Source organism: Patiria miniata, unplaced genomic scaffold, assembly GCF_015706575.1.
Source record: "Patiria miniata isolate m_02_andy unplaced genomic scaffold, ASM1570657v1 HiC_scaffold_16, whole genome shotgun sequence".
Classification (NCBI taxonomy): domain Eukaryota; kingdom Metazoa; phylum Echinodermata; class Asteroidea; order Valvatida; family Asterinidae; genus Patiria; species Patiria miniata.
In genome coordinates this window covers 15,160,593-15,188,007 of record NW_024037054.1, presented here as the reverse complement: position 1 = coordinate 15,188,007, position 27,415 = coordinate 15,160,593, and the positions used below count along the sequence as shown (strand labels likewise).

Genomic DNA, 27,415 nt, shown 5'->3' with positions numbered 1-27,415 from the left:
CTTGAAAACACAGAAGCAAAAGCACTAAAAACACAACTGCAGAAAACTCTGACTTTTGAAATGGGTTTCGCCCTTTGGGAGTTATTTCATAAATTTGTCCAAGGGCTTGCAAGAAATATTCTTCGGTTACTCAGATGGGACTCAAACCCACGACTCAGACTTACTACACGTACGTCTGCATTCACAAATAGTGCATAGATTTGCAAACCATTTCATGAAAAGCTTTTTAAAAAAGTTATTAAAAAACCAAATGATTGTCCAAAAACCAACATTCCCTCTATCAATTCATCCCTGACATGCCTTTCATCTCAACTACTACAACTTGAACTTGTATTAAAAAAAATAGTTTTAGGGCGTTCAGAATGCAGTTTTTCTATGCCTTGTATACATGTACAGTACATAAATGTACATACCAGTACGTGTACATGTACACATACATGTACGGTACATGTAAATCATATACTTGTTCCGTAACTGTAGGGGCTGCATTGTGCCTGCAGAAATAGTCTGGCGCCATGCCATTCAACAGTTAACGATTAATGACATACATTCAGGAAACTCGACAAAAATGGCCAACTCCCAAATAAGGTCCATGGGGACCTAATTTGCCTAACAATAAAAAAAAAATTCCCTGCAGCCTGCCCATCATGTTTTGAGCATTTATCTCCAGATAGTCAACACACAATGTGACTTGCATTATACATGACCTTTCTGCATTCCAAGATGCATGTTTTTGGAATTTTTTGTCACAAATTCTATAGGTCACATGACATTATCTACTGGGTGTGGACTAAGCACCGTCGATATCAGAATCTTTAATAATTGATATATATCGGAAATCCAATATCGAGAATATTCGTAACATCGATTGTCCCATGTAAAAGTTAAAGACCATAAAGATGACACATTGATATTCATCTTTGTGTGTGCACCCTTTATAAAAATTCCCATTAAAGTAAAAATTAAAAAAAAATAAGTGATTTCTCTCTTTGCTGAAACGCAGTGGTCACAAAGAATGAATTCAATTTAGACAAACACCATGAAAAAATGATTAAAAAAATACAGATCACAAAAAAAAAATTTGTTACTGCACATATTTAAACATATGGTTCGTTACCCAACACTACGGATTTCTCTACACATAAATTTAAACATATATTTGTGTATAAATTATCAATATTAGCACAAACACTGGTGGTACTGATTAAATATTATTTTGGTCAGCAGTTAGTTAGCCTAAAATCTGGTTCATATACTAAGTGCAAAAGTAAATATGACCTTAAATTTGTGACGTCACAAGTCATCTTCGCGCTGCGAATTCGCAAAAGCTGAACACATTTCAACTCCAGCGAATTTCGCATCGGATGTTTCATGACGTCAATTTTGCATCACCACTGCGTGAAGTATGAAGCTGCCTTAAAGGCATGTAGGATCATTTGCTTTTCATGCATTTTGTGCATTTTCCAAAAACAACACCGCTCACAATCCAACGAAGAATATTCAAAATCTAATCTGTTGAAAATTCAGCTCAGTGGAAATTACACTTTTTGACAAAACTGTGAAATTCCATGTACAACTTTTTGATCACGAAACGAGATTTTGTCAATAGCACTCTTTCTTTGCGAAAATCAGTCAATTCGGGCGATTCACAATGCAGTGCGCCACCAAGAGTTTGCCACGGATAGTTCATTTTTCCCAGTGCATTGTGGGAGATGGTCGACAAATTCGCAGCTCGGGACATTTGAAATTGTTAGTTTTCCGGCCAGAAAGTTCGTAAACGTATGATTCGAGTATCTGTTTGCCCTTTTCTTTTCGTTTGATCAATATGGAGTTTTTTGTAAGGCGGCAGAACGCTTTGCCCCAATCTATGACAAATTAGCTCAAGTTTTCTACTGACACTCGTTCAAATGGGCCATGTTTTGTCGACCGTGACCTTGAAAAACTAACTCTCCGTGGCAAACTCTTGGTGGCGCACTGCATTGTGAATCGCCCGAATAGGCTGATCGTTGAAAATCACCTAAATTTGTTGATTTCTTTGAAATGACAGAAGGCCTGACAGAACAATTTCACTGGCCGTTTAGTACCAGCACAATCTTTAACATGTTTAATCCAAGTAAGCTTTTTGACAATAATTTGGTAGGTTATTTTTGGGATAACAATTATGCAAATGATCCTATATGCATTTAGAACTGCATTTACAGAACCTTAAAGTAAAAATACTGGTAGTGTTACCTCCTACGTGGTTTCTAGTTGGTCTATTCCCGGCGTGTTAAAGCTCAGGAAAGCGACTCGCATCTTGGGTGTAATCGCGCGGGATTTTGAAGAGAGATGGTGAGATGTTGTCGCGATACTGGAAGTCATGGAAGGTGACCCGGGCAGTGATTGTAGGCAAGACTGGCACATCTTGGGAAAAAAAAACAGAAGAATTTACTGGTTGAAATGTGGGCTCCGTGCACAAGTACCCCTTCAACGGCCAGAAAAGGAGAGATGGGGGAGACCTAGTCTGGGTCCTGATTCATCCACAGTTATTGGGGCGGGGATTAGTCTGGGAGACCATCACAAGAAACATTTAAATGCATTTGCGCGCCGATGACGCCTGACGCTCACGCAAAGACGCTGTGGCTAATAGCTTGGCACATTTAGGAAGTCGTATTACTTCGCGCGCAAACCAGTACAGTACGCACACGCTGTGTGTCCCATCCAAGGGGCTGTCAAAATTGGTAAAAATGCGCCCTCTTTTATTGGCGCAAGAAGCCCATAGCAGTCCAATCGCCAAGGTGTTAGACTCATGTGCCGTGGTACGTGGGTTCAAACCCTGACAGGGAGCATGGTGCTTGTGTTCTTGGGCAAGACACTTTACTACAATTGCCTCTCTCCACCAAGGAGTATAAATGGGTATCTGTACAGGTAGAGACCAGACTGCACTGCAGAAAAGTGGTCTCAGTTTGATGAATGAGGGTATAATCTATGAGAAATTTGTTTTAAAAACCTACAATATTATTATTTTTATACACAATGGCATTCGGATTTCTTATGACCGAAACCAAATGAGGAACTGGCACTATTTATACAGCCGAATTTTTTTTTAGTCAAATCTGTTTCACAAAATGCCATCTTCGACAATTCGTACTAGATGCTGAGTGATTCAATCAAGTGACTGAACCTTTTTGATGTGTGCGATCGGAGAACATATTGAAATTAGATGGAATGGAATTTCACATGTAGGCTTGGACTCATCAGTGTAAAAACAAGTGCGGTTCTTGCACCGCATGTCTTGCCTGCTGTTAAGATTATCTTTAAAGAGTGACCTTTGACCTTGTATGTGACCTTTGACATCATTATCATATGAAAGTTTCAATGTTGCATCTATGACCCAAGTTTGGTTCCAATTGGACTTCCACTTTTCAAATGAGACCAATTCCCCGAAAGGCGAGACAAAAATCAAAAGATCATGCACAAACTGACCTATTTTGATGGGGAATCCGGGAGGCATCTTGATAGACATGAAGTCCCGTAGCTTCTGGAAGTGTTTCATTGGAGTCAGGACCTCCAAGATGTTCAGTAAGTCTGGCAGCTCCATAGGAAACTCCTCACTCTGTCAATGATGGCACACACACACAAAGAATACAGGTAACTTCAAAAAATTTCATCACTACTGTATTGCTATCTATCCTATGCTGTACAAATGTGAATGCAGAAACATAAGTTAGGCTGAGCGCTCACATACTCAAATTTGTATCCTTGTGGAGACATCGCTTTGTTCTCGTGAACAAAAATTGTGAGAGGGTCGAAAGCCTTTTTTCAAAATGCTCCTATTTTAACCCGAATTACTCTCCTGGGTTGACATCCTGACCAAATATCCCTTACATAAAATACTTTAATTTGCGATTGATAAGTATACCTTGAAAATTCCAAGTTTTAGAGTAAAATCCATATGTCTATTTTGTGAAATCCTTGTTGAGACTTCTGAAATTGCCTCGTGGAGACCTTGACAATCTTTTGTTCCGTATTATATCCGGGTCTCTACAAGGCATCATTTTTTCGAAACACTGGGTACGAGTTCAGCGCGCTGACAGCACGAAGCAGGTAACCAATTATCTTATTGGCTCATGCGCGTCAAGCAAGCAACACGCAGTGAATTTTCCTATTGGCTGAATGACGAAACGTAGTCTTCTTTTTTTCAGAGTTGATTTCCTCCATGTGGGCAAAACAAAGATTTGTTTTTCTTTCCATCTGGGATGGAATGCCAGAGTTTTTCCCCAAAACATGAATAAGCTACAGTCCGAAAACGTGTATCCTTGTTCATATATTGTGATTTCATTTGAGTGTTTTTCATGCAAGGCAGACAAAGGATGCAGTTAACCAACTCACCAATGCTACCGTAGCCTTGAAGACCTTCTTGGATTCTTTACACACTTGTGGTCTGCCGATGTGTGCTCTGTAGTTCACATGTAAAGATAAAATATGTTCTTCTCGTAAAGTACATGTACATTTAATAACTGTTGACGCGTGTAACGTGTGACTTAAACAATTGTATGCTGTGAAGTGGGATATGACGTTTTTAACACCTCAGGGGCGCACATCACCAGAGGCGAATTAAATAAATTATAATCACTGCGACACAACCTTTGATAACTGAAGGTTTTGACGTCCTGCCGGACATGAGACTGAACATTTGACGTTGCAGTTCTCATTGCGCAAAGCTACCATGTATAGTGTGCGTCGGCAGGTTCCGGACGCACGTGCGACGCATGCAATGAACACAGTGCAATATCACCCTTGGTGTGTGATGCAACATGTATTTTTTTTGTTCAGACACTGAAATTACTGTATCCAAGCACACGATATATAACAATGTGGGTTTTTCCACTGGAATGATGAATGGCACCTTAGGCAAAGCTAGGGGTGTTAAACATCCTTGCGAGAGTCAAAATGCATATCCCTCATCAGAGCAGTCAACAAGTACTTTTTATTTTGTCAACAGAACTACAATGGGAAACTGACAAAATGCATTATAATAATTTAAAAAGTGAACAAAGAAACTGACTGCAGCGGGGTCTGAACCTGCGACCTACGGATTGCCGTTCTGGTGCCCTACCAACTGAGCTATCCGGCCCTACGTCGGTGGATCCCCGAATTGCCAGTGACTTTGCTCAAGGGGTGCTAGTCAGAAACAATCAACCCATACGGTATTTGCCATGTAGCCAGGCATCACACCTTAAGTCACGATAATAGCAACATTAGGAATGCCCTAAGTCACGATGCTAGCAACATTACAAATTCTGCAAACAGGGATCATTCCGAGAGGATACGGCCGTGTTGGGTTCCATCTCACAACCGACTAGCTCATAATTGTTGCCTTGGCCTTACCTGGAGGGTCGTCCTTTGATGTACTCTGACCATGTTATATCGGTAGAGGGTGGAGGGGGCAGGGAGTGTCTGTACTGGGGCTGAGAAAACAATCAAACCACACTGGAATGAATATAACGAGGGTCTTATAATTGAGTATTAAGAATGAGACCTGCCCCCACGAAACCCTGACAAAGTTGCAGAAGTTGTTTTCGCACAAAGGACATGCACAGTCATTTTGGGGTGAAACTGACCGTTTTGAGGTTTTGAGATTTTCTGACTCGGTAACTATTAATCTACAACCTCCCAAAACGTGAATATAATCCATCAAACAGAAGTGTGTTTTTGGTTGATTTAGTTTTTTAAAATGTGTGTAAAAATTTATACAAAAGCATATAAAATATCTAAATATTTGGTATACTCGGCACAGCCCTAAAAAAATACATTCATTGACATGTGGCTGATATGGAGACATTAATGTTAAACATCAGATCAACCTGCATCAGACAACTTATGTTTGATCACGGTTCAATCACATGTGAGAGGTGAAATGAACATGTAGTATCATCATTTGCAGTTTGCTCTGTCCCATCTATGCTGCACTACCAGTATGTACACATACAAATATAGTGATCAACGAGAGAAAGATGTAAAACTTGTGCGCAATGCCACCCTGTACCCATATCTCAAGAAAGATACTTTTAATAGATGTTTGCACGTTTAGATGAAAACCGGTTGTGCATACTCCATACATGTATGCCATACACAAGAGAACCAGCATCAATTTAATTGTAATTAAAATATGAAAATTGGAAAAAGGTCTGATTCTTATTCTTATTCGTGACACAATTTTGAAAGTTGCCGCACGACTCTTAAGAAGTCAGACAAGACTATTTTCAAAATGGCGGGTGGGGGTGATTCGAAGGCTGTTTCGTGAATACACAAACAGCCATCGTAAATGCTGCTAATATCCTCGTCCAAGATATTTAAACTATTTAAAACATTGCGCAGCTTTGCCAAGTTTCATGAAATTGATCGTAAGCTTATTGCGCATCTGTGCAACAAATTTCTCGAGTAAGTCCTATGCATGGCTTCCATGTAAGTTGCGCAAAGTTTCGTGAAATCTGCTACTGCTGACATGCTTCATGCAAAGTATGCTACCCAATGTCCAGTCGTACATACCTGTAGATTAGCTGGTAAGACTCGGCCTTTGTTTAGGTTCTCCAGAGCAGCTTTGTTCTTTTGAATGTCTTCATCTGATAGATGTCCTCTCCTGTAAGTAAAAATAATTTTTAAAAAATCACTTGTGCTTTAACGTTTTGCTTAACCCAACTGCTAACTACTAGCCCTAATTGTGTGAGGTCTCATTTTGCTCATGCGTGCACTCTTTTACTTTTCGCTTACTACTGTCACCCAAAATTAAGTCTGTACAAAAGTTATTTTTCTGGGCTTCACACTTGAAATTTTGAATTTCTCACTAACCGCTAAAATGTCCTGCTACAGTTAGCGGATACATGTTTTTTTCCCTTAATACATGTACTGAAAGCAGCCAACTGGAGCTAGCTCACTGCGATAAGATGTTTATTTACAGTCAGGCAGATTGGTGCAAAATACGATAGAATTTCTCATTTGCTGATAAAAGCATGAAAGTTGGCACACAGAAAGTATATGACCTAGAGAAAGTTTTCCACTATAGGGCCATCACAGATTTGTGGTTTGAAAAAATATTGGTAGAATAATAATCAATTTTTAATTTTTAAAATGGCTGCCATTGCTTGTTATTCAAAGGACAAATCTGCAATGGTCCTACTCTGACTGTCTGCCATATTCCATGCCTTTATAATCAAATGACCAATCCCATCACCAATCTGCTGTACTATTAATGACTTTCTCAGAATGAGATTACTTTGGGGTGGTTGGCTTATATGCACTTTTACTGTATCCACCATGGTTTCCCATTGACCATATTTACCTTTTCCTTGTCTCAACGATGACGTTGTTGATGACGTAGACGTTTGCATAGAAGTTGCCCACCGTTTCGCACTTCTTTTCCCTGAAGAGCCACCCGCTCTGTGCGCGGGTGAACGTGATGGGCTTGGTGGACATGGTCATGGTGACGACGTCGCTGCTCATCAGAATGTCCACTTCTTCTTCCAATTCTTTGTCAGTTTCCTGTAAAGAAAATGCAAATCATTTCTTCATGAACTCCATTCGTGCACAATAGACGGCAATTTCTACAGGGTGAGTAAAAAAAAAAAAAAAAACCAAATGTCAGGACCATTGTTTTAGTGAAGTTCTGCATATAGCGCTTTCAAAATCTAGGATATGAAATCCTAATTCATAAGCTTTCTTTTAGTACAGGAATCATTCGAATCACTCATGTAATTTTAAAGTTACGAATTTTAAACACAACCGCCGTTTTGTTTTCGTTTTGCTGAAAGAACGCACACCTTTTTTGTGATCCGTGGACAGAACTTTAAAACGGTGGTTGTGTTTAAAACTCCGTAACTTGAAAAGTGCACGAGTGATTTGAATGATTCTTGTACTAAAAGAAAGCTTATGAATGGGGCTTTCATATCCTAGATTTTGAAATAGCTACATGAACATTCAGAACTTCACTAAAACAATGGTCCCGACATTGGGTTTCATTTTTTTTAATCATCCTGTAGAGCCCCAATGGGATAGGCTTGTTGCATGCACACTGGTTTGCATGCGAATGGCGCAAAGCACGCCCAACTTATAATTCTGAACATGCAAAATCCTGTAATATCAGGACCCAGTAGTAGTCTAGGGGCTAGACGTTGTTATGGTTTGATACGCCATAACCTGCCGCCTTACGAGGGCATTAGCATGACCAAATATCACCCACGAACCAGTCAAAAACAACATCTATGGAAATTTGTATTGGTTGTGTAATGCGCGCGCACCTGTTTTGCCTAATATATGCAGCGCACATTCAGAACATTTCATTGTAGTTCCGAACCAAACTCTTAAATTTCTTACCAGTAGTATAAAAGATGCAGCAAGACTTTTGTGCAACTTCACTGGTCAGCTCTATTGCGGTGTGTAGTATGCATTTTTGTAAGTGGGACTGAAAATGGACCGTTATTGCCTGCAGCAGTAGTGCATGCGTACTTGTTTCCCCCAATTTTCGGGGGGACATTTTACGAATTTCCCTAGACGTTGTTCCTGACAGGTTCATGGATGATATTGGTTGGTCGTGATAGCGCCCTCTCGCGGCTGCGGTTATCGCGTATCAAACCATAACAACGTCTAGCCCCTAGACTAGCCCAGTGGTCTCTCTCCTGGTAAACTGTACTTTCGGGGGGGGGGGGGGGGGGGGGGGGGGGGGGGGGGGGGGGCTCCTTGTGCATGAGTTCATACATGTCAAAAATTTTTTACTTGGATGTGTAAACGATATCCGGTGTATGTTCAGTGCAAAAGAACGTGTCCATGATGTACCGGTACATGTATTGGAAAGCCAACAACTCAAATAAAAAGGACATCACAGTTTTTGAACATGGCCAAAAAATGTCAGTCTCTTTTTTCATATTCATGTACATGTACATGTACATGTACATGTGCCTCAAAGCATGTTCTATTGATTCACCGATATTAAAAAAAAAAATCAAACGTAGCAGACAAACGTATATTTCTAATACAGTGTCCTATTCACATGAGGTTTATCATTGTGTTGAACATTGTCAGATGCCGACATACAATTTTGATGTCTGATGTTTGATAATAATATATAGAAATTGGTTGAAAATCTATGACTTTTGAATGAATGCCGTCACTGCAAAAGCGAAAATAAAATTAATACTTTCTAAATGATTAAACCAATTCCATACCCCTGAAAAGTAAAAGAGTGAATAAACGGCCTCATTAAACAGTGTAGGAAACATGAACATTATGTGTACATACAAGCGGATGCTGTAAACCATTTCACCTTTATGTGCATAGAGTTTCCTGTGCCACCAATAAGGGTGTGTACAGTAGTTGATTTTTGCGACAGTAAAATTTTCAGAAAATTTCATGAATAAAACAATGAATGTAAAGACTGTTTCCCAGCACCGGCGTGTAATGTGCAAATGCAAAATTAAAGAAATTGTCTAATTTCAGACTGGACTTAACCTTTCTTGTTTTGTAGTGCTTTATAGATGGTTATTCATCCAAAATTAAGAAAGGATAGAAACAAAAAAATGTTAGAATGTGGTTAAAAGTTAACAGAAAATATAAAGGCCTTTAAAAAACAACTTATGAGACGAGATTTGAAGGTTTGCATGGTGGAAAGATACGGTACTAAGACAAGATAAGTTTGCGGTAGCACACATGTGAATAAATCTCTTTTGTGAGTATGTGTGGTATCAGACCTTACCGCGGTTTATTTTTGATATCAAGTCATTCCAGGTAATCACAACTCATAATATCAATCACAAGTCAATCGCAAGTCAATCACAAGTTAATCGCAGGTTAATCGTAATTTAATCGCAATTCAATCACAAGTCAACCACAAGTCAATCACAAGCCAACCACAAGTCAATCACAAGCCAACTACAAGTCAATCACAAGTCAATCACAAGTCAATCACAAGCAAACTACAAGTCAATTACAAGTCAATCACAAGTCAATCACAAGTCAATCACAAGTCAATCACGAGCCAATCACAAGTCAATCATGGGCCAACCACAAGCAAATCATAAGTCAATCACAACTTAATCACAAGCCAATCACAAGCCAATCACAAGTCAATCACAAGCCAACTACAAGTCAATCACAAGTCAACCACAGGCCAACCACAAGTCACTTAGTTTCAAGTTAAGTGACAACCTACATGTAGTTAAATGACTTCAACAAAGGCGTTTCTTTGTCATACACCCCATAAATTGTGACCAATTAACCAACTCGATTACAACTCCTGAGTCATGTATGATAATGACAACCCTTTAGATAAGAGATTAATGCTGCAGAATCTTGTGCAATTAAGCAAGGTAAGGTTGGGAATGAGTAAAGGAAAACATTGATGGAGCTACTAACATGCTTAAAATAAACTGTACAGGGTGAGTAAAAAAAACGAAACCCAAATGTCGGGACTATTGTTTTATTGAAGTTCTGCATGTAGCACTTTCAAAATCGAGGACATCAAAGCCCAATTCATAAGCTTTCTTTTAGTGCAAGAATCATTCAAATCACTCATGTACTTTTCAAGTTACTGAATTTTAAACACAACCACCGTTTCAAGGTTCTGTCTACAGATCACATAAAAGTTCAGTGTTCTTTGAGCAAAACGAAAAGATATCACATACATTGTAGGGATGTGTGAATTGTTTTTGTTTTGCTTTTTTGTGATCCGTGGACAGAACCTTAAAACGGCGTTTGTGTTTGAAATTCCGTAACTTGAAAAGTACATGAGTGATTTGAATGATTTTTGTACTAAAAGAAAGCTTATGAAAGTGCTACATGTAGAACTTCAATAAAACAATAGTCCCGACATTTGGATTTCGGGTTTTTTTTACTCACCCTGTACTTCAGTAACTTACCTCATATCTGACCCGTTGGTAGAGTTTATTGTCGTTGTCTAGAATAACTAGCGAAGTGTCCGGTTTGGCCTCTCCATTGAACAGGAACGTGTTGTTGCCCCGTTGCCATCGCATGTCATTGAAGTCCACTAGGGTGGTGTCCATACGCACCCGCGTGCCACGCTTCAGGATACGGCAGGTGTCAGAGGGCAGCATTCGGGAGACTAGGGGAACTAAATAGAAAGCAATAGGAATTAGGAAATATGACGTAAAATCGTTTGTGATGCATTCTGGCACCACTCGACACTCTGGACAGAGCGTAAAATTGAGATATGAGCAAAACAATTTAAAAGGGCTGAATTTCTTTTTTCATTTAATTTTCAATTGCAAATTTGAAATAACAAATTGATGAAATATACATGTACTATAAAAGGTGCAGGTCATAATTTTGCCTCTAAAACTAATTTTTAGATGATTTTTAGAGACGTTATGATAATAATAATAATAACGGAGTCTTATAAAGCGCACGCATCTACCAACAATTAGGTACTCAAGGCGCTGGAAATTATGTCAATTATTAAAGAAAGGTAAATAAAGTTTATGAGAAATGATACGAGAAATGCGAACCGAAACTGTTATCAGGCAACCACTAAACATGCTACAAAATGTATGTAACCATGCTGAACCCTAATTCTCCTGTTTCCTCCAATTTTTATAAGATTTTTGAAACACCCTACTGGGTTAGGGCCAATGTCTATTAATTTCCTATGACATTTTGCTCCAGATGGCTGTTATATGCAGGCATGCAATTGGGAATTTAGAAAAAAATGAGGAAACTCCAAACCACACAAGACTTTGTACAGCATTCTTCAATTTGTAATGGCATTCATGAGAAGTCAAAAACAAGGAAATCAGCGGATCCGAAGAAAGGTTGCATGCCTATATGTGGATTCAAAAGGCTGCACTGTTTTGTTGGATTATTCACAGCAGGTGGCCAATTAGGTAAACCCCACTGGTATTAGGTTAATCATGGCAAAGACCTTGAGGGTATGGGAGAAATGAGCTTTATGTACATGTACACATACCTGTACCTATCAACTGCAATTACTTGTACAAACTGTAGTAGACCCTTATTGTTAACCTTTCAGACATTAATTGTGTCAGATGTGTCTTCTGGAGTTATTTGAGACCTGTTCTGTCAAAAGCAGACGCTTCTGGGCAGAGGTTGAAATTGAGATAGGGCCAAAAAACGCTGAGGGGGTGATTTTTTTTGATTTTCAGATTTTTGCATATTGGTAATCCTGAACATGTCTAAAATATACTATAAAAGTTTGAAACCCGAATTTGAACTCTAGATATACTATTTTTGATGATTTGTTAAGGTACAAAATGTATATTAGTTAAAGAAATGACTGTTTTGTGACGTTCGTGGCCATTTTCTCCGTTTTCTACTTTCCGACACAATGAACTTCAAAATAGCATAACTCTTCCCAGGAATGACCGGTTTCAAAAATTAAACCACCTATTAAAAGGAAAAAGAACATACCGTATTTTAACAATATGCAAAAATATCATTTTTGACCTTATGCCCAGAAAAGTCTGATTTTGACAGAACAGGTCACATTTGGCAAATTTCCCCCAAAAGATGGTTCCAATTGTGAACATTCAACCATTAAAACGGTAAATGGCACTGGATTTCATAGGAGTCCAAATTTTCATGTGACATCATCCATTTAAGACCGGTCACGTGACAGGCTCTCAATCAATAAAAATGGGTATACTGTTTCAGGTATTTATGAATACATGCAGTTGTTAATGTTACGCACCCTACTTAAGATTTTGAGCAATTTTCATTGCTTCAAATGAAGAAAATGCACAAAGAGTAAACAATCCTATGTGACTTACATGTTACAATCAGAAAAGGACACTGACTGGTATTTGGACATCAGGAAGGCGCGCCCATAAATTAAAATCAGATGGCCACAGTTCTTACCCCAGCTTTGGAAGTCCCATCTGACTTCCATGTAGAAATCACCCAGATCTTCCAATGCCTGGATCAGTTGAGGTCGTTTGGTTTCTAGTAATTCCCTGGACTGCTGTTTCAACTTCCGTAATAATGTCGTAACTGGACAAACAAAAAAGCAATTTCAAACATCTGTTGGAATGCATGCTACCGTAATAACCAAGCTATTATTTTACCGACTTCAAGCTGCTTCTACAGCGTTCCCACAGAAATCTTAGAGTGAAATTCGGGCGATTCACAATGCAGTGCGCCACCAGAAAAATGGAGAGTCCATTTTTCAAGTTACGGTCGACTAAACTTGGTCCATTTGAATGAGTGTCAGTAGACAACTTGAGCTAATTTGTTATAGATTGGGGCATAGCATTCTGCCGCTTTACAAAACACACCATATTGATAAAACGAAAAGAAAAGGGCAAACAGATCCTCCAATCATACGCTTACGAAACTAATGACCAGAAAAACTAACAATCTCTCGGTGGCGCACTGCACTGTGAATCGCCCAAATTCCATGACTCTGCTTGGACACCAAAAAAAAAAAAAAAAAAGAAACAAAAAAAAAAACGAGGAAACTCCTATCTCTGCGAGACTTTGGACTGTGTTTTTAATGGCATAAGTGTCAAGTGAGAAACAAGGAAATAAGCTGATCCGAGAAAAATTTGCACGCCTACACTGAAAATACACATGTAAAGGTCAACGCAGTGTGCAAACTGATCCTCCCACTTTTTCAGGTAAAAATTACATGTCAATTGTCATCAAACACTTAAGCCGAACAAAAAAATACTTCTGCTTTCGAATACATGGCACTTGGCACTTGTTTTTGTGTACGATCACATGTAGGTGTCTGCGTGTAGTCAAGGGTAAAAGGTAGTAATTGATGGTTTGGGGTGTTTTTTCCTCATTTTTCCCATAAAAAAAATACCGGTAGAGTAGGGGCTGTCAGAATAGGGTAGTGAGAGAAACCGGAAGCAGAACTACATGTATTTTTTGTTTTGGCCTTATTACAAATAGATGTAGAAAACATCTGAAACTGTACAAAATTCTTTCTACTGGTATGTACAAGAAAGCTGTGCACACGTACATTTACCGCGACATTAGACTCATTGCACAGTACATGTGAACAAATATGTTTTTTTGCATCTCGGTAAAGTCACTGACGGTATTATGCATGCTTGAAACATATCACATGAATGAATAAATATGTCCCCTGATTCGGAATATGTTCTTATACTGGTACCTATAGTCCACGGCTGTCAGTGTGGTTTGGCTATATTGTGCTGCGCTAAATCAAATTTTTGAGGAATTTTACATTTTCATTCCCCACAGCCCCCCCCCCCCCCAATGAATTTTCTTCCCTAAATTGTATAATCAAGTCCTGATGATTGATTAAATAATTTTACCCTTTTCTTCTCATTCATGGCTCTGGAGCATTTCTTTGTTTGTTTTTTTCAAGGGAATTTACATGTACTGTAAGTCCTAGAACCATTCTGTTCCAGTCATGGACTATACAATTGCGTACAGTATGTGTAGTACAGGAATGGCAAAGTCCATCTTGCAAAAGTTATGTACACGTACAAATTGTACGCTTTATGTCAAATGATGCCAATTGTAAACTCTTTAACTTGAGTGTGTTTTGTTTTGAGATGATACTCAGTAGTCGTACTGTATTTGTACAGTATCTAAATGACAGTAGTCTGATTGTACATGTATATTGTATGTTTTTGTGCCCATACATGTACTCAAGTTTTTGAGAAAAAAAAACACAAAGGCACAATGACAGATGCAGTGTATTACTCTCCTCAGGCATATACTGCATGTACACGTATACAAAATTGCAAACTAATATCTTAAACCAGAATGCCAGTCTTTTTTTGCTGGTCCCTGAGGACTACAGTCTATAGACCTTTATCATGCTGCCACCATTTCAGTCATGTTCCCTGTATCCAAAATGTCCAATAACAGTAATGAATGATAATGTTTTTGTGCAATAAAGGAACCAGACTATTTTTATATCATCTAATTTGCGCCTCTCTCACTGACTGAATCACTGACTCGCTCCCCGACTGACGACTGACAGACTGTCACCGGTGAGCCGGGCAGTGCTATTGTATAGGATTACCCTGTTACAAAGCCAATGACCAGGCATGCAACTGTGAAGTCACACAAAAAGAGGAAATTAAAATCTCCTCAAGACTTTCTGCAGTGTTTTTCTATTTTCAATGGCACACATGGGAAGTCAAAAAAGAGGAAATCAGCTGATCCGCGGAAAAGTTGCATGCCTGAATGACTAGGATAAATCCGGCCAATTGTGCAGATCAGGTGAACGAAAAGACTAGCAGTGAATATAGCCATTCAAACTCAATTCAATTCAAATTCAATTCAACATGCTTTATTTATCCTTAGAAAGGCAATTACATGGTTGGACAGCTCACTATAAAAAACCCACTATATTCTGAATTGATCGAATATGTGTGGTACGGAAGCAGCTTTACTATGCTTCCAGTCTAAATGTGATTACATTGACGTGAGAAATGTGTACATAGGTCACATGAATACCAACATGATCATACCATACGCCAGTTGATTCTAACAAAATGTACATAACCAAACATGGCTCAGTCAATTAACATTTTGTAATTTATGCTCGCTGAACAATGGAAGGTCACACATCTGGTACTGCACTTATTGTAATCATTCTTAAAACACAAAATATGGAATCAATCTGGTAGTAGGCTAGCATGCTTTCGACTACCGGTATGCCAAAATTCATGCTTCTATTTTTTATTACTGGTACCAGCAATAAATTGAAGGCTGTTTTCCCGAAGCTAGAATGCATGTAAATTGACTTATTGATTTATTTTGTTTTTTCTATTTCTAATTGCTGATTTGAAGAAAAAATATTTTCATAGAAACATATTTTTATTAAAACCCTAACCGCCCTGAATCCTTCAAAATCCTCTATGCCAAAGTGGAGGAATTTGGAGGATTGAGGTTACATGTACATGTACATGGCAAGAGTGCATTACTGATTTTGTAGGATGCACTTTGTCAAAGTCTTGGGCCGGACATTGTGTTGTTTTTGCTGAACTGTGCATAAATATAGGCCTGGATTATGCTTGAAATCCTCCGTACTGCTCCAGGATGTCACTGGCCAAGCCTCAACATATTGACAGTCACTGCCACAGGATTTTGCGGGATTCAGCCAGTGGTCACCCCTCCATGGACCATATTCAAGAAATAATGGAGGAATTTGCAGAATTGAGGCTACATGTGTATGCTATTTTCCATGAGGCAATTGGAGGTTTTTGCAGGATCGAGGCTACATCCTACCGGTAGCAAAAAGGCCTAGGGAGTTAGGGTTAAATTTCAAAAGTAACGCAGGTGATTTCGAGTTTCCCGCATGTTCTTCAAAAACAATTTTATAGTACGCAGCACCATTGGTAGAATATTCATTTAACAAGTTTAAAACAAATGCTAGAATGAATCTGTGCAGTGGTTATCAATCTTTTCAAATGGCAAGGTTATGTGAACCTCCAAATTGTGTTTATTCTTGAGCTTGATTAAACAAGGTCAAACAAATGAACTCTGTGACGCCCGAATGACGACAAACCACTTTCATGGCATTGTTCTCTATTAACACTGCAAACTATTCTTGTTTATTGATGTGTTTTCAAAGTAAACAGTACAGTTCACCCTGGCCTGCGTACTGTATATGGTGCATGCTGTTTCTGTTTACGTGTTATTCTTTGTCCAATACTGGTTTTGGGTCGTCCTTCGACTTGTTTGCGCTGCGACGGAACTGTCTACATCAAACAGAAAAGTCATGCTCAGGTCACAAAACTGAGAAATCATGTGATTAACGTGGAACAAGTGGCATCTCGACAACGACGCGATGACTATTCCGCGGCATAAACGTGATCATGTGACTTCTTCAAAATGGCAGTGCGAGTGGTGGCAACAATCAAATGATCTGACATGGCCATGTCTGTTCATTCAACCATTTTTGATTGGCTACACCATGCATCTCGACGACGACGCAATGACAATTCCGTGGCATAAACGTGATCATGTGACTTCTTCAAAATGGCGCTACGCGTGGTGATAACAATCAAATGATCTTCCATGGCCACGTCTGTTCATTCAACCATTTTTGATTGGCTACAGGATGAAATGCGATGATCTGGACGCACTATGTCTTGAACTTCGTACAGGTCGACTGCTTCAGTGCGATTGATTCCTTCCTGACAGAAACACATTCCATCGCAGCGCAGAAGCTGAAAGTTTTCTTATCACATAACGACAGACTGTTGATTTTTTTTTAGCACCGACTGATGCTGATCGTCTTAATATCGTCGCAATTACACTCAAGGTCGCAAAAAGTTGGTGACTGATATGTTTTCCGACAGTCGTAACTCAGGTGCAGCTTGATCCTGACAAGTCAGTCGCAGACTGATCTGTGTCGTCGCAAGGTTGACCTGAGGGCAGCCTAATTTAGCCAAAATTCCTCGCTATCCCGTGAAATACATGTACGCTTACCGTAAGCACAGAATGTTCTGATACAGTAAGCAGGTATTTTTCTGCTAACGGTAAGCAGAGCCATGAAATCGGGCCTTGTTGCATTGGGGGAACAAACTCTGAACTCAAGTCTTGAACTAAGACTAGTACCTAGTAACAATTACTTAGCATATGGGGTAACTGAGGCTGAAAAAGCTAAAATTTTAAGTTTTAGCGCCATCGCACTGAATGTTTTTGCGCTACCGACCACCATTGTTTGGCAATTTTTTGTCAAAAAAAATAATTTGTCAAATAACCATATTTCTATAACCTGTGGGCCAAATTTGCCGACCGTGGTTGCTTTGGAAAGGTACATGTAACATCATAAGGAATCCAAATTTACCATTACCTTTCATGTCGGAGTAATTTGAAGTATGATGACCTTTTTGACCTTTACATGTACTTTTACCTTGAATTTGTCCTTGTGGATCAAGTAAACTTGAGCCAAACTTTGATGAAAATTATACCCCACAGCCATTCCATGGTGACTCGCGTGACATTTGAACAAAATGTAAAGTTTTAATGCATTACTGTTGTTAATCTGGCATTTATTCAACTCAAATTAGCATGTAATTGAGTCAGGGCATTGTGAATATATGGTTTAGTTTTTATATGATTACTTTAAAATCGCTATTTTTTCATGTATCACAGTTTCTTTGACGTGACTCGCGTGACAGGATAGAAAAAGGGATTTTTGACATCCCTTGATTCAAATAGCTTTTCCTATGGATCTACCAGTATTCTAAAAATTATTCTTACTGAACTTAGAACTTAATACCCTCACCCAATACATGCATAAGTTGTATTGTGCCAAATATCCCTTGTTGTAAGAAATGGCCTGAAGAAAATGTGACTCGCATGACACAAATGCGTGACTCGCGTGACACAGTAGCTTTTCACTTTCACATTATAACTGTAATTTTAGTATAACAAATCAAATCATAATATTATATTAATAAAAATGATTTACCTGTGAATACCTTATGAAACAGTGTGAAAACGGCTATTTATCCGTTTACTTTGGCAAATGTTGGTCGTGGAAATCTGGTTTAAACACAATATCCTTAACAATGACATGGAGAGAAAAAAATGTTTCAGAATTTAAGTTACGAAGTGATGTCATCAATCCACGGGTGATTATTTCAGGAAAACAGTTGTAATTCTTGGTCATGTAGAGTCACAGTTTCCTTAAAAGGTAAGAGCTGCAATTAATGAGCATATCCACAAGACCTGCCGATCAGCATCCTGGGGAATTGTCAGAATCGGCAAAATCAGGAAATATCTGACCAGTTACTCAACAGAGAGACTGGTCCATGCACTCATTACATCTCACATTGATTATTGTAACAGCCTGTTGTCCGGTTTGCCCAAGTCAAACATCGCTCCATTACAACGCATTCAAAACTCTGCTGCCAGAATGGTCACTCGGACTAAGAAACATGAACACATTACACCAGTCCTTCGGTCTCTTCATTGGCTTCCGGTTCACGAACGCATCATCTTCAAAACACTTCTCCTTGTTTTCAAAATCATCCATACAACCTTGCCCTATCATACCTCCAGGAGCTCGTATCTACCCAGTCCACAGCCATTTCATCTACATCCCACCACCTCCCATCGCATTCTACAGCCCATCTTCAATACTGCCTGGACCTACATTGTAAAACCAAAACCAGCTATGGCGACCGTGCTTTCTCTGTGCTAGCCCCGAAACTCTGGAACTCTCTTCCCATCCACATCCGTGAAACTGATTCATTGGACTCGTTTAAGACAGTACTTAAGAGCTTTCTTTTTTTCACAAGCCTTTGATCAGTAAAATGATAATTGTACAAGAAACAACTGTGCGCTTTGAAACATGGTGGAAAGCGCATTATAAATTTTGAACAGCGCCCCTATTGAAATTGGTACCAGCCCCCCCCCCCCCACGCCCCCCTCCTCCAGTTTTTTATTTTACGGAGGCCAAGTGTCCGGAGAAAAAAACGTGTACATTTTCAGATTTTTTGGCTGATGAAACCCCCCCCCCCCTGCGAAAAGTCCTGGATCCGCCCATGGTGACTCGCGTGACATACATCATGTGTGACTCGCGTGACATTCTTGAGATAGTTTTTTCTATAAGGAATGTAGAGCAAATAAGAATATTCATACTTTTATTGATAGACCACCACTATTTCATTTACAAATATCAAACACTAGCTAAATCCCTCTCTAGTTATTAAGTAATCTGAAAAAAAAGTCCTATTTTGTGACTCGCGTGACATATTTTTGAGGGTGTTTTCACGATGAAATAGTGGGAAAATACTGAAGACATTTGGAAAAATTCTCAATGTTTTATCAAATAGACTGGAATAGCTACCAAATGTATGCAGATAAAGCACAATCTTATGAATGAGCTTCAATTACTTCCTCAGTTTGTGATTTATACCCCTGACCCTCCGTTTTGCCCACAAAATTCATCCATGTTCAGGAGGCTGAAACTTTAAATCAAATGATTTATTTTAAAAAATCTTTTGAGATTTAGATGGTTTCAATATTCCTCTTATCAAATATAACTGACAAAAATTTATTCCTTTCACTTCAATTTTGAGTTTGGTGATGACCCTTACATGGAATGGCTGCCCAACATGTTTTATACAAAATATCAAAAATTTGGGGGTATTTATAACATTTTTTGTTTTCCTACTACATATCGCTCATGTCAGAGTTGGCAAACCCATGAATAACATGTACATGTTTGATGTGAATATGATGAAGGTTGTCACTTACTTGTTGGTCGATCGCCGTAACTGACTGCCTCGGCTAATGAACTCCATCCTTGCGGGTTTTTGAATCTCACCGGTGCGTTATGGGCTAGTAACAAGTGTATACACTCTGTAAAACAAGGAAATAATGCATACTATACATGTATCCATGTATTATCAATGTATTACATTAACTTTAAAAACAGCCATTATATGCTAACGGTATGTCCAATTGAAGTGCACAAACAGTATTGTAAGGAGAATTTTACTCTCTTTCCTAATACATTTACCTCGTTTTGACCTCTGCCCAGTTAAAGGGAATATACATCATTGGCTTTTGCTGTAATTTTCAGAAATGAACTATTTGAGGGGTTAGTATAATAGATCAAATATTGTTACATGTTTGAAGTTTTGTGTTCGAACATGCTGGAAAAACCAAGAAAAACAAAACTGTTCAAGTAGTCTGGTTCCCTGACTCCACTAAATATAAAATGGATCAATTTACAGATGCCGGAAAATTGTAAAGTAAGGGTACCAGTCTAGCTGGCCTGCACCTGTTTATGAACATGTAACCAATAGCAAACAAAATTTGGACTGAATTAATGGTAAATTTGGAGCAGTAGTTGAAAAATAGTTAAGTTTTTCCAACAGTGGTCAGCCGACCACCGCTGGAAATTTTTTACAAAAATACAATTTTCTTGAAAATGACTTCACACCAGGTGCCATAATTTTACAGGATGCTTTAGACTGTCATTTACCAACATCCTATTAAGGTATTTCGCAAAAACTTGGTAGTTTTATTTTTCGATGTTTGCAAATGTTGTACATGTATATTCCCTTTAAGTCTCATTTTGCCAGAACACCACACATATTTTTGAGCGAGTGCGGATATTTTAAAAGACAATTTTTGGGGGTACAAACGACAGAAATATCACAATGATTGAAACAAATTATTCAGACTTTCTTTCAATCTAAAATTCAAAAACTGCAAAAGATTTCTAACAAATTTACAGCAACATGTAAATTGACGTAACTAACCCTGAATTAACATCTGTTTGTGTCCCAAACATATGGCCTATTAGCATTTTGCCACTTTTATATCTGAGTAAAGCACAATTTAGAAGCCATAAGTCTGTACACACATACATGTGATCAATGATCAAGCCCAAAGTCATGATGCTAACACGGGGTTGTCAAAGTTGCAGGTTGATATCAATTTCTTTCCGCTACCTTATTTGATCAAAAATATGAGAGCAATATGGAAAAAAAAGTATAGATTAAAGTTAGCATTAAAATGAAAGGGATGAGCTCCAATATGGATTTAAAAAAATATTAACCAAACATGTAAATATGCACTACATGTACATGCCACCAAGTACCGTATACACATGAAGAATGGTAAATCATTAAAAAAAAATATTAAAAAAAAAAGTCTGATATCGGCAAATTATTAAATAGTAAACACTAAAAATTATGATGTTGGTGCCTGTCACGTTGATGCAGTGCATGTACACTATACATGTACATTGCTTTAATTAACCTTTAAAGGGAATATATATACAACATTTGCAAACATCGAAAAATAAAACTACCAAGTTTTTACGAAATACCTTGCTAGGATGTTGGTAAATGACAGTCTAAAGCATCCTGTAAAATTATGGCACCTGGTGTGAAGTCATTTTCAAGAAAATGGTATTTTTGTTTACATTTCCAACAGTGGTCGGCCGACCACCGTTGGAAAAACTTAACTATTTAGCAACTACTGCTCAAAATTTACCATTTCTTCAGTCCAAATTTTGTTTGCTTATTGGTTACATGTTCATGAACGGGTACAGGTCAGCTAAACTGGTTCCCTTACACAATTTTCCGGCATCTATAAATGGATCCATTTTATCTTTAGTGGAGTCAGGGAACCAGACTACTTGAACATTTTTGTTTTTCTTGGTTTTTCAAGCATTTTCGAACACAAAACTTCAAACAATGTAACAATATTTTATCTATTATACTAACCCCTCAAATAGTTCATTTCTGAAAATTACAGCAAAAATCAATGATGTACATTCCCTTTAACCCTGCTGAATCCAACAGGATCCAACTATCTCATATACCCGATGGAACCTGTTGGATTGAGCAGTAAACCCCTTGTGTACATTCCTAATGCAAAATGTTGGATTCAGCAGGCAACTGAACTGCATTATAACGCATTGTTGGACTCCGTTGGATTAAACAGACAACTGAAAATAAGGCACAGTGGATTGAACAGGAAAGTCCGGTTGGACTCCGTTGCATTTAGCAGGGTAGTCCTGAGGAACTACTAGGGAGTTAGGGTAAAGACTTTGCACAACATATGGCTTACACATTATACACATGTAACGATGTACAATGTACATGTACCAGCAACTTTTGGGGAAAAAATAGCAAGCGAAGAGCATAAATTACATGTTTATGAATTCAAACATGTACGTACTTGAACACTGCATTCCATACAATGACTGCAAACATTTATTGTAGCAGGCCTTTTTGTAATGTAATTGTTTGTCCCGAAAAGTTCAAACTCGTTATGACACAGGTTAAAACGCACAAACCTGTGATGATAACACCTAGCTGCATTAGATCATTTGACTCCAACAAGAAATGTATGTATTTATACCGGTATATTTGTTACTTAAAATTATTAACGGTAGAGTTGACCATTTGCAGCTATCCAAAAAATAACCGACCAAATTATTGTTAAAAAAGCTTACTTGGTTTAAAGATAGTAATGACACTAAAGTGCATGTTAACTTATTCCTTCTGGCATGCTGTCATTTTGAGGAAAACAATAAAAGAAGGCCACTTCCAAAGATGTGTCACGTGACACATTTTTGGAAATTTCTGTTGGTTTGTGATTGGGCGAATCCATGAATGGGTGCAAGCGTTGACGGGATGCACCGACGCGCACATGTGCTTGGTTGCTATTATTCGGCGTCTGGTACGGTATGTGGCATCACATTGTAGAGCCGAATCGGCTGAATAAGAATCATGTCCCGAATGGGGAGTGATTTCAGTATTGTGTCGCAAGACACAATCCTGAACATGATAAATATCATGTTCTATGTATCACTGGAGATTGTGTTTACCTTTATGTCCCAGCATAACAGCCAAATGCAGTGCAGTATTCCCTGTAAAAGAATAGTCAAAAGGCATTATTTATATAATTTGAATAAAATACACAAGTTTATTTCTCTCAAGTACACAAGTACAACCCTCTCGGGGCTCATACATACATACGCCTCATACATCCGACGCCTCATATGACTTTGAGGCATCATATGAGGCATCGAACTTATGCGGCATAAATTCCGCCTCATAGGTCCGACACCTCATAAGTCCGACAATGGACAAACGCTGTTTCGGACTTAATGTGAGGCGTCTGACCTATGAGGCGTCGGACTTATGAGCGGACCCCAACCCTCTCATGCTGGCAGGCTCTACTCTATTGTATTTTCTAGCACCCAGACCATCAACCGAATGGTTCTCGGACTTTGTTTCCCTTTGAATAAACACTCTCCAAAGCCACAGACAAAAAAAGAGAGAAATGTACTGCTATAAAAAGGAGGATTAAAACCCTAACCCCCTAGGCCCTTGTTGCTTACAACATCCTCAATCCTCCAAAATCCTCCAAAATTGTTCAACTCCGCCTAAATTTTTCAAAATTGTCAGACAGTCCTGCCTCAAAATGCATTCATCCTCAATCCTCCTAAATCCTCCTCATCCCAAAACTTTGCACTCGTGTTTAAATGAAGGATAACCAACGCCAAATCCTTCAAAATCATCAGACAGTCCTGCCTCAAAATGCATTCATCCTCAATCCTCCAAAATCCTCTTGTGCTTCATTCACCATTCATCCTCAATCCTCCAAAATCCTCATGTGCTTCAATCACCATTCATCCTCAATCCTCCAGAATCCTCATTTGATTCAATCACCATTCATCCTCAATCCTCTAGAATCCTCCAAAACCGCCAGGAGGATTTTGGAGGAGTGAGGTGGGTTAGGGTTAACTTTAAAACATTAAAAGTATAGAAAATTATTAAAAGAACAAAAAAGACCTTTAGCATGGTAGGGGTCTAGGTATGTTTAGTTCTGGACTTGAGAAGTTCAAGTTCAATGTTTAACCGATCGAGATGTTGACTGCAATCGGTCGATCAGCGCGATTAGTCGATCGCATTGCATGATGGGCCCATTCTGTAGGATATCGCGGACTTTACTTACAGCCCAGTAGAGTTGTAACAAGTCATTGATTTTTGTGACTCGAGTCGAGTCAAGTCATTTTAAAGAAGTGACTCGAGTCGAGTCAAGTCATGAGGTAAAGAAGGTGTGAAGTCGAGTCGAGTCGAGTCAAGTCGAGTCAAATATTTAGTTTGAGTCAATTCGAGCCATGAATATTTGAACACTATAACAAATAAAGACAAGAGAAAAAGTAATTTGTATCACTATGTATTATGGTCCCACTAACTGGGGCGCTAGTACCAGAGAACTCCTTTTTTGACAATTGGGATGTTGGTCTACATGTATCCCAAATGGCGAAAAAGGAGTTCTAGTGCCTCAGTTAGTGGGACTATGTATGAACAGTTAACTATCTGATTTGGCTTTGGGTCTAGAATTGTTTTCCTTTGATATAACGAATGCCAAGAAGCCTCCAAAATGAGCTGAAAATGACACGAAAGCTGGAGAGTTGAACACGTGTTGTGCATCAATTTTAATTATAGGCCTAGCCTGGGCTATTTGTTAATTTTATGAACAAGGTGTAGGTTTTTTTAAGCATAGGCCTAAACCAACTTAGACCCGTGCACGCAGTCTGAATATGAAAACAAATTTGGTAACAAGTGCTAGTAACAGTAAATAGGCCACATTAAATTATGGGGCTAGGGCCTAGGGCTAGCACTGCCTTAGCCCCATAAATGTGGCCTATTTACTGGACTGCCTCCGTAAACATAGGCCACACATCCACATGTACAAAAATCGTGTCGACTTTGCAAAATTTTGACATTTAGGCTTAGTTTGTAGGGTTTTTTGCTTTTGAAGCATACTCACCCTCTTTATAGGCTAATCAGAAAGTGCTGCCTTTTTCAGATGTATATTTTTCGTGAAATTTCCAGATTCATTTTTACACGTTTGCTTATCAAAATTTCAACATGAAATTTCACAAAAATTAGACATCTGAAAAAGGCAGCACTTTCTGATTAGCCTATAAAGAGGGTGAGTATGCTTCTGAAGCAAAAAAATCCTACAAACTAAGCCTAAATGTGAAAATAAAAATTTGGCAAAGTCGACACGATTTTTGTACATGTGGACAAATGGTGGATGTGTGGCCTATGTTTACGGAGGCAGTCCAGTAAATAGGCCACATTTATGGGACTAGCACTGCCTAAGCCCTAGTCCCACTAACTGGGTCGCTAGAACTCCTTTTTTGTAATTTGGGATGTTGTTTCTGTCGTACTAGCATGACTAGTACGACAGTAACATACCCAGTGTCAAAAAAGGATAGCGACCCAGTTAGTCAACTTAGTGGGACTACCTTACTCCTTAGCCCCATAAATGTGGCCAATTTACTAAATCAGAAAGTGCTCCCTTTTTCAGATGTCTAATTTTCGTGAAATTTCATGTTGAAATTTTGATACGCAAACGTGTGCAAACGAATCTGGAAATTTCACAAAAAATAGACATCTGTAAAAGGCAGCACTTTCTGATTAGTAGGGTGAGAATGCTTAATTTATAGCTGGAGTTACCCAGCCCTGAGTTTTATCATTGGGTTGTCATCTAGGGCTGGAGCATATTTTTCTCGTAACTTGTAGTATATTCAAAAATTTTTGGGAAAATGTTCAATTTTGTCCCCGTTACACACTAATTGCAACTGCAACTCACCCCAAACTTGCCTGGAATAACCATTACACAGGTCCTTGAAGTAAAAAACGATCCACGATGAAGATTCAGCCTACAATTGCAGTGAAAACAGGAGGAATAACCGCTAACTTGACAACCTTGCTGGATTGGCCAGGACCGCTATTGGTTTGTGCACAAAAAAAATTGTGTACAATGAATGGCGGTCGATTAACAGGCACAGAGAGCGATCGCTGTCAACTACTCGTTTTGCCGGCTGCGCTGGCTGTTGGCGCATGACGTCACGTGGAAGCGTAACACCCGATGACTGTTTCATGCACTATTGGTTGCGGTTCCAGTACCAAAGCTGTGATGCGAGTGGTAAACCTTATACTAGTGCATGAAACAGTCATCGGGTGTTACGCTTCCGCGTGACGTCATGCGCCAACAGCCAGCGCAGCCGGCAAAAACGAGTAGTTGACAGCGATCGCTCTCTGTGCCTGTTAATCGACCGCCATTCATTGTACACAATTTTTTTGTGCACAAACCAATAGCGGTCCTGGCCAATCCAGCAAGGTTGTCAAGTTAGCGGTTATTCCTCCTGTTTTCACTGCAATTGTAGGCTGAATCTTCATCGTGGATCGTTTTTTACTTCAAGGACCTGTGTAATGGTTATTCCAGGCAAGTTTGGGGTGAGTTGCAGTTGCAATTAGTGTGTAACGGGGACAAAATTGAACATTTTCCAAAAAACAAAAAAATTTTGAATATACTACAAGTTACGAGAAAAATACGCTCCAGCCCTAGATGACAACCCAATGATAAAACTCAGGGCCAGGGCTGGGTAACTCCAGCTACTTAATTTAAGCAAAAATAAACTACAAACTAAGCCTAAATGTGAAAATCGAAATTTGACAAAGTTCGACATGTTTTTGTACATGGTGGAAATGTGGCCTTTATTTACGGAGGTAGGCCAGTAAATTGGCCACATTTATGGGGCTAGCAGTAGCAGTACTAGCACTGCCTACGAAAGTACGAACACACGACGAATAGCGTAACGTGTCAACAACTTGAACGCCATACCGTGGATATCTTTTTCGGCGACATCGTGTGTCCGTAGAAGGGCAGAGAGTTTTCTGATGTCGTTGTTGAACACACTCTCGTGTAGCGGATAATCAGACAACATTTCTTTCAGCGTTAACGAAGCCATTTCTGACAATGTGAGATGTCATTCTTGAAGTTGAAGTTGGAATGTAATTGTGCTGACTACTGACTGCGAACCGCCCATTGTTGCACTCACAGTATTGCTGTCGAATGAGGGCGCTACTCCAAATATGCATTCCGCAAATTCCGCGCCACATGCTGGATCTCTAGGGCC

The 27,415-nt window shown here is 39.0% G+C and overlaps 1 protein-coding gene across 2 annotated transcripts; it reads right to left on the bottom strand.

The window, feature by feature from the left end:
• Positions 1-1,996: 1,996 nt before the first annotated feature.
• Positions 1,997-27,334, bottom strand: LOC119723096 (ankyrin repeat domain-containing protein 13C-like). 2 transcript variants are annotated; one of them, XM_038193617.1, is made up of 12 exons: positions 27,121-27,334; positions 23,300-23,341; positions 20,206-20,310; positions 12,862-12,993; positions 10,890-11,101; positions 9,484-9,501; positions 7,322-7,521; positions 6,532-6,622; positions 5,371-5,450; positions 4,372-4,438; positions 3,466-3,595; positions 1,997-2,403 (listed from the first exon to the last, which is right to left on the bottom strand). In XM_038193617.1, exons 1-12 carry the CDS (start codon positions 27,245-27,247, stop codon positions 2,270-2,272), a joined length of 1,338 nt encoding a protein of 445 aa, XP_038049545.1. In that variant the 5' UTR covers positions 27,248-27,334; the 3' UTR covers positions 1,997-2,269. The 2 variants fall into 2 exon arrangements, with proteins under 2 accessions (XP_038049545.1, XP_038049547.1); XM_038193619.1 differs by lacking the exon at positions 9,484-9,501 and having other exon boundaries at positions 2,001-2,403.
• Between the last annotated feature and the right edge of the window lie 81 nt (positions 27,335-27,415).

Coding starts and splice junctions, on each gene's coding strand:
- LOC119723096 (XM_038193617.1), bottom strand. CDS start 27,247: ATGGCTTCGTTAACGCTGAAAGAAATGTTGTCTGATTATCCGCTACAC. Junction 23,342..27,120: donor CGCCGAAAAAGATATCCACG/GTATGGCGTTCA, acceptor ATTCTTTTACAG/GGAATACTGCACTGCATTTG. Junction 3,596..4,371: donor TCAAGGCTACGGTAGCATTG/GTGAGTTGGTTA, acceptor CATCATTGACAG/AGTGAGGAGTTTCCTATGGA.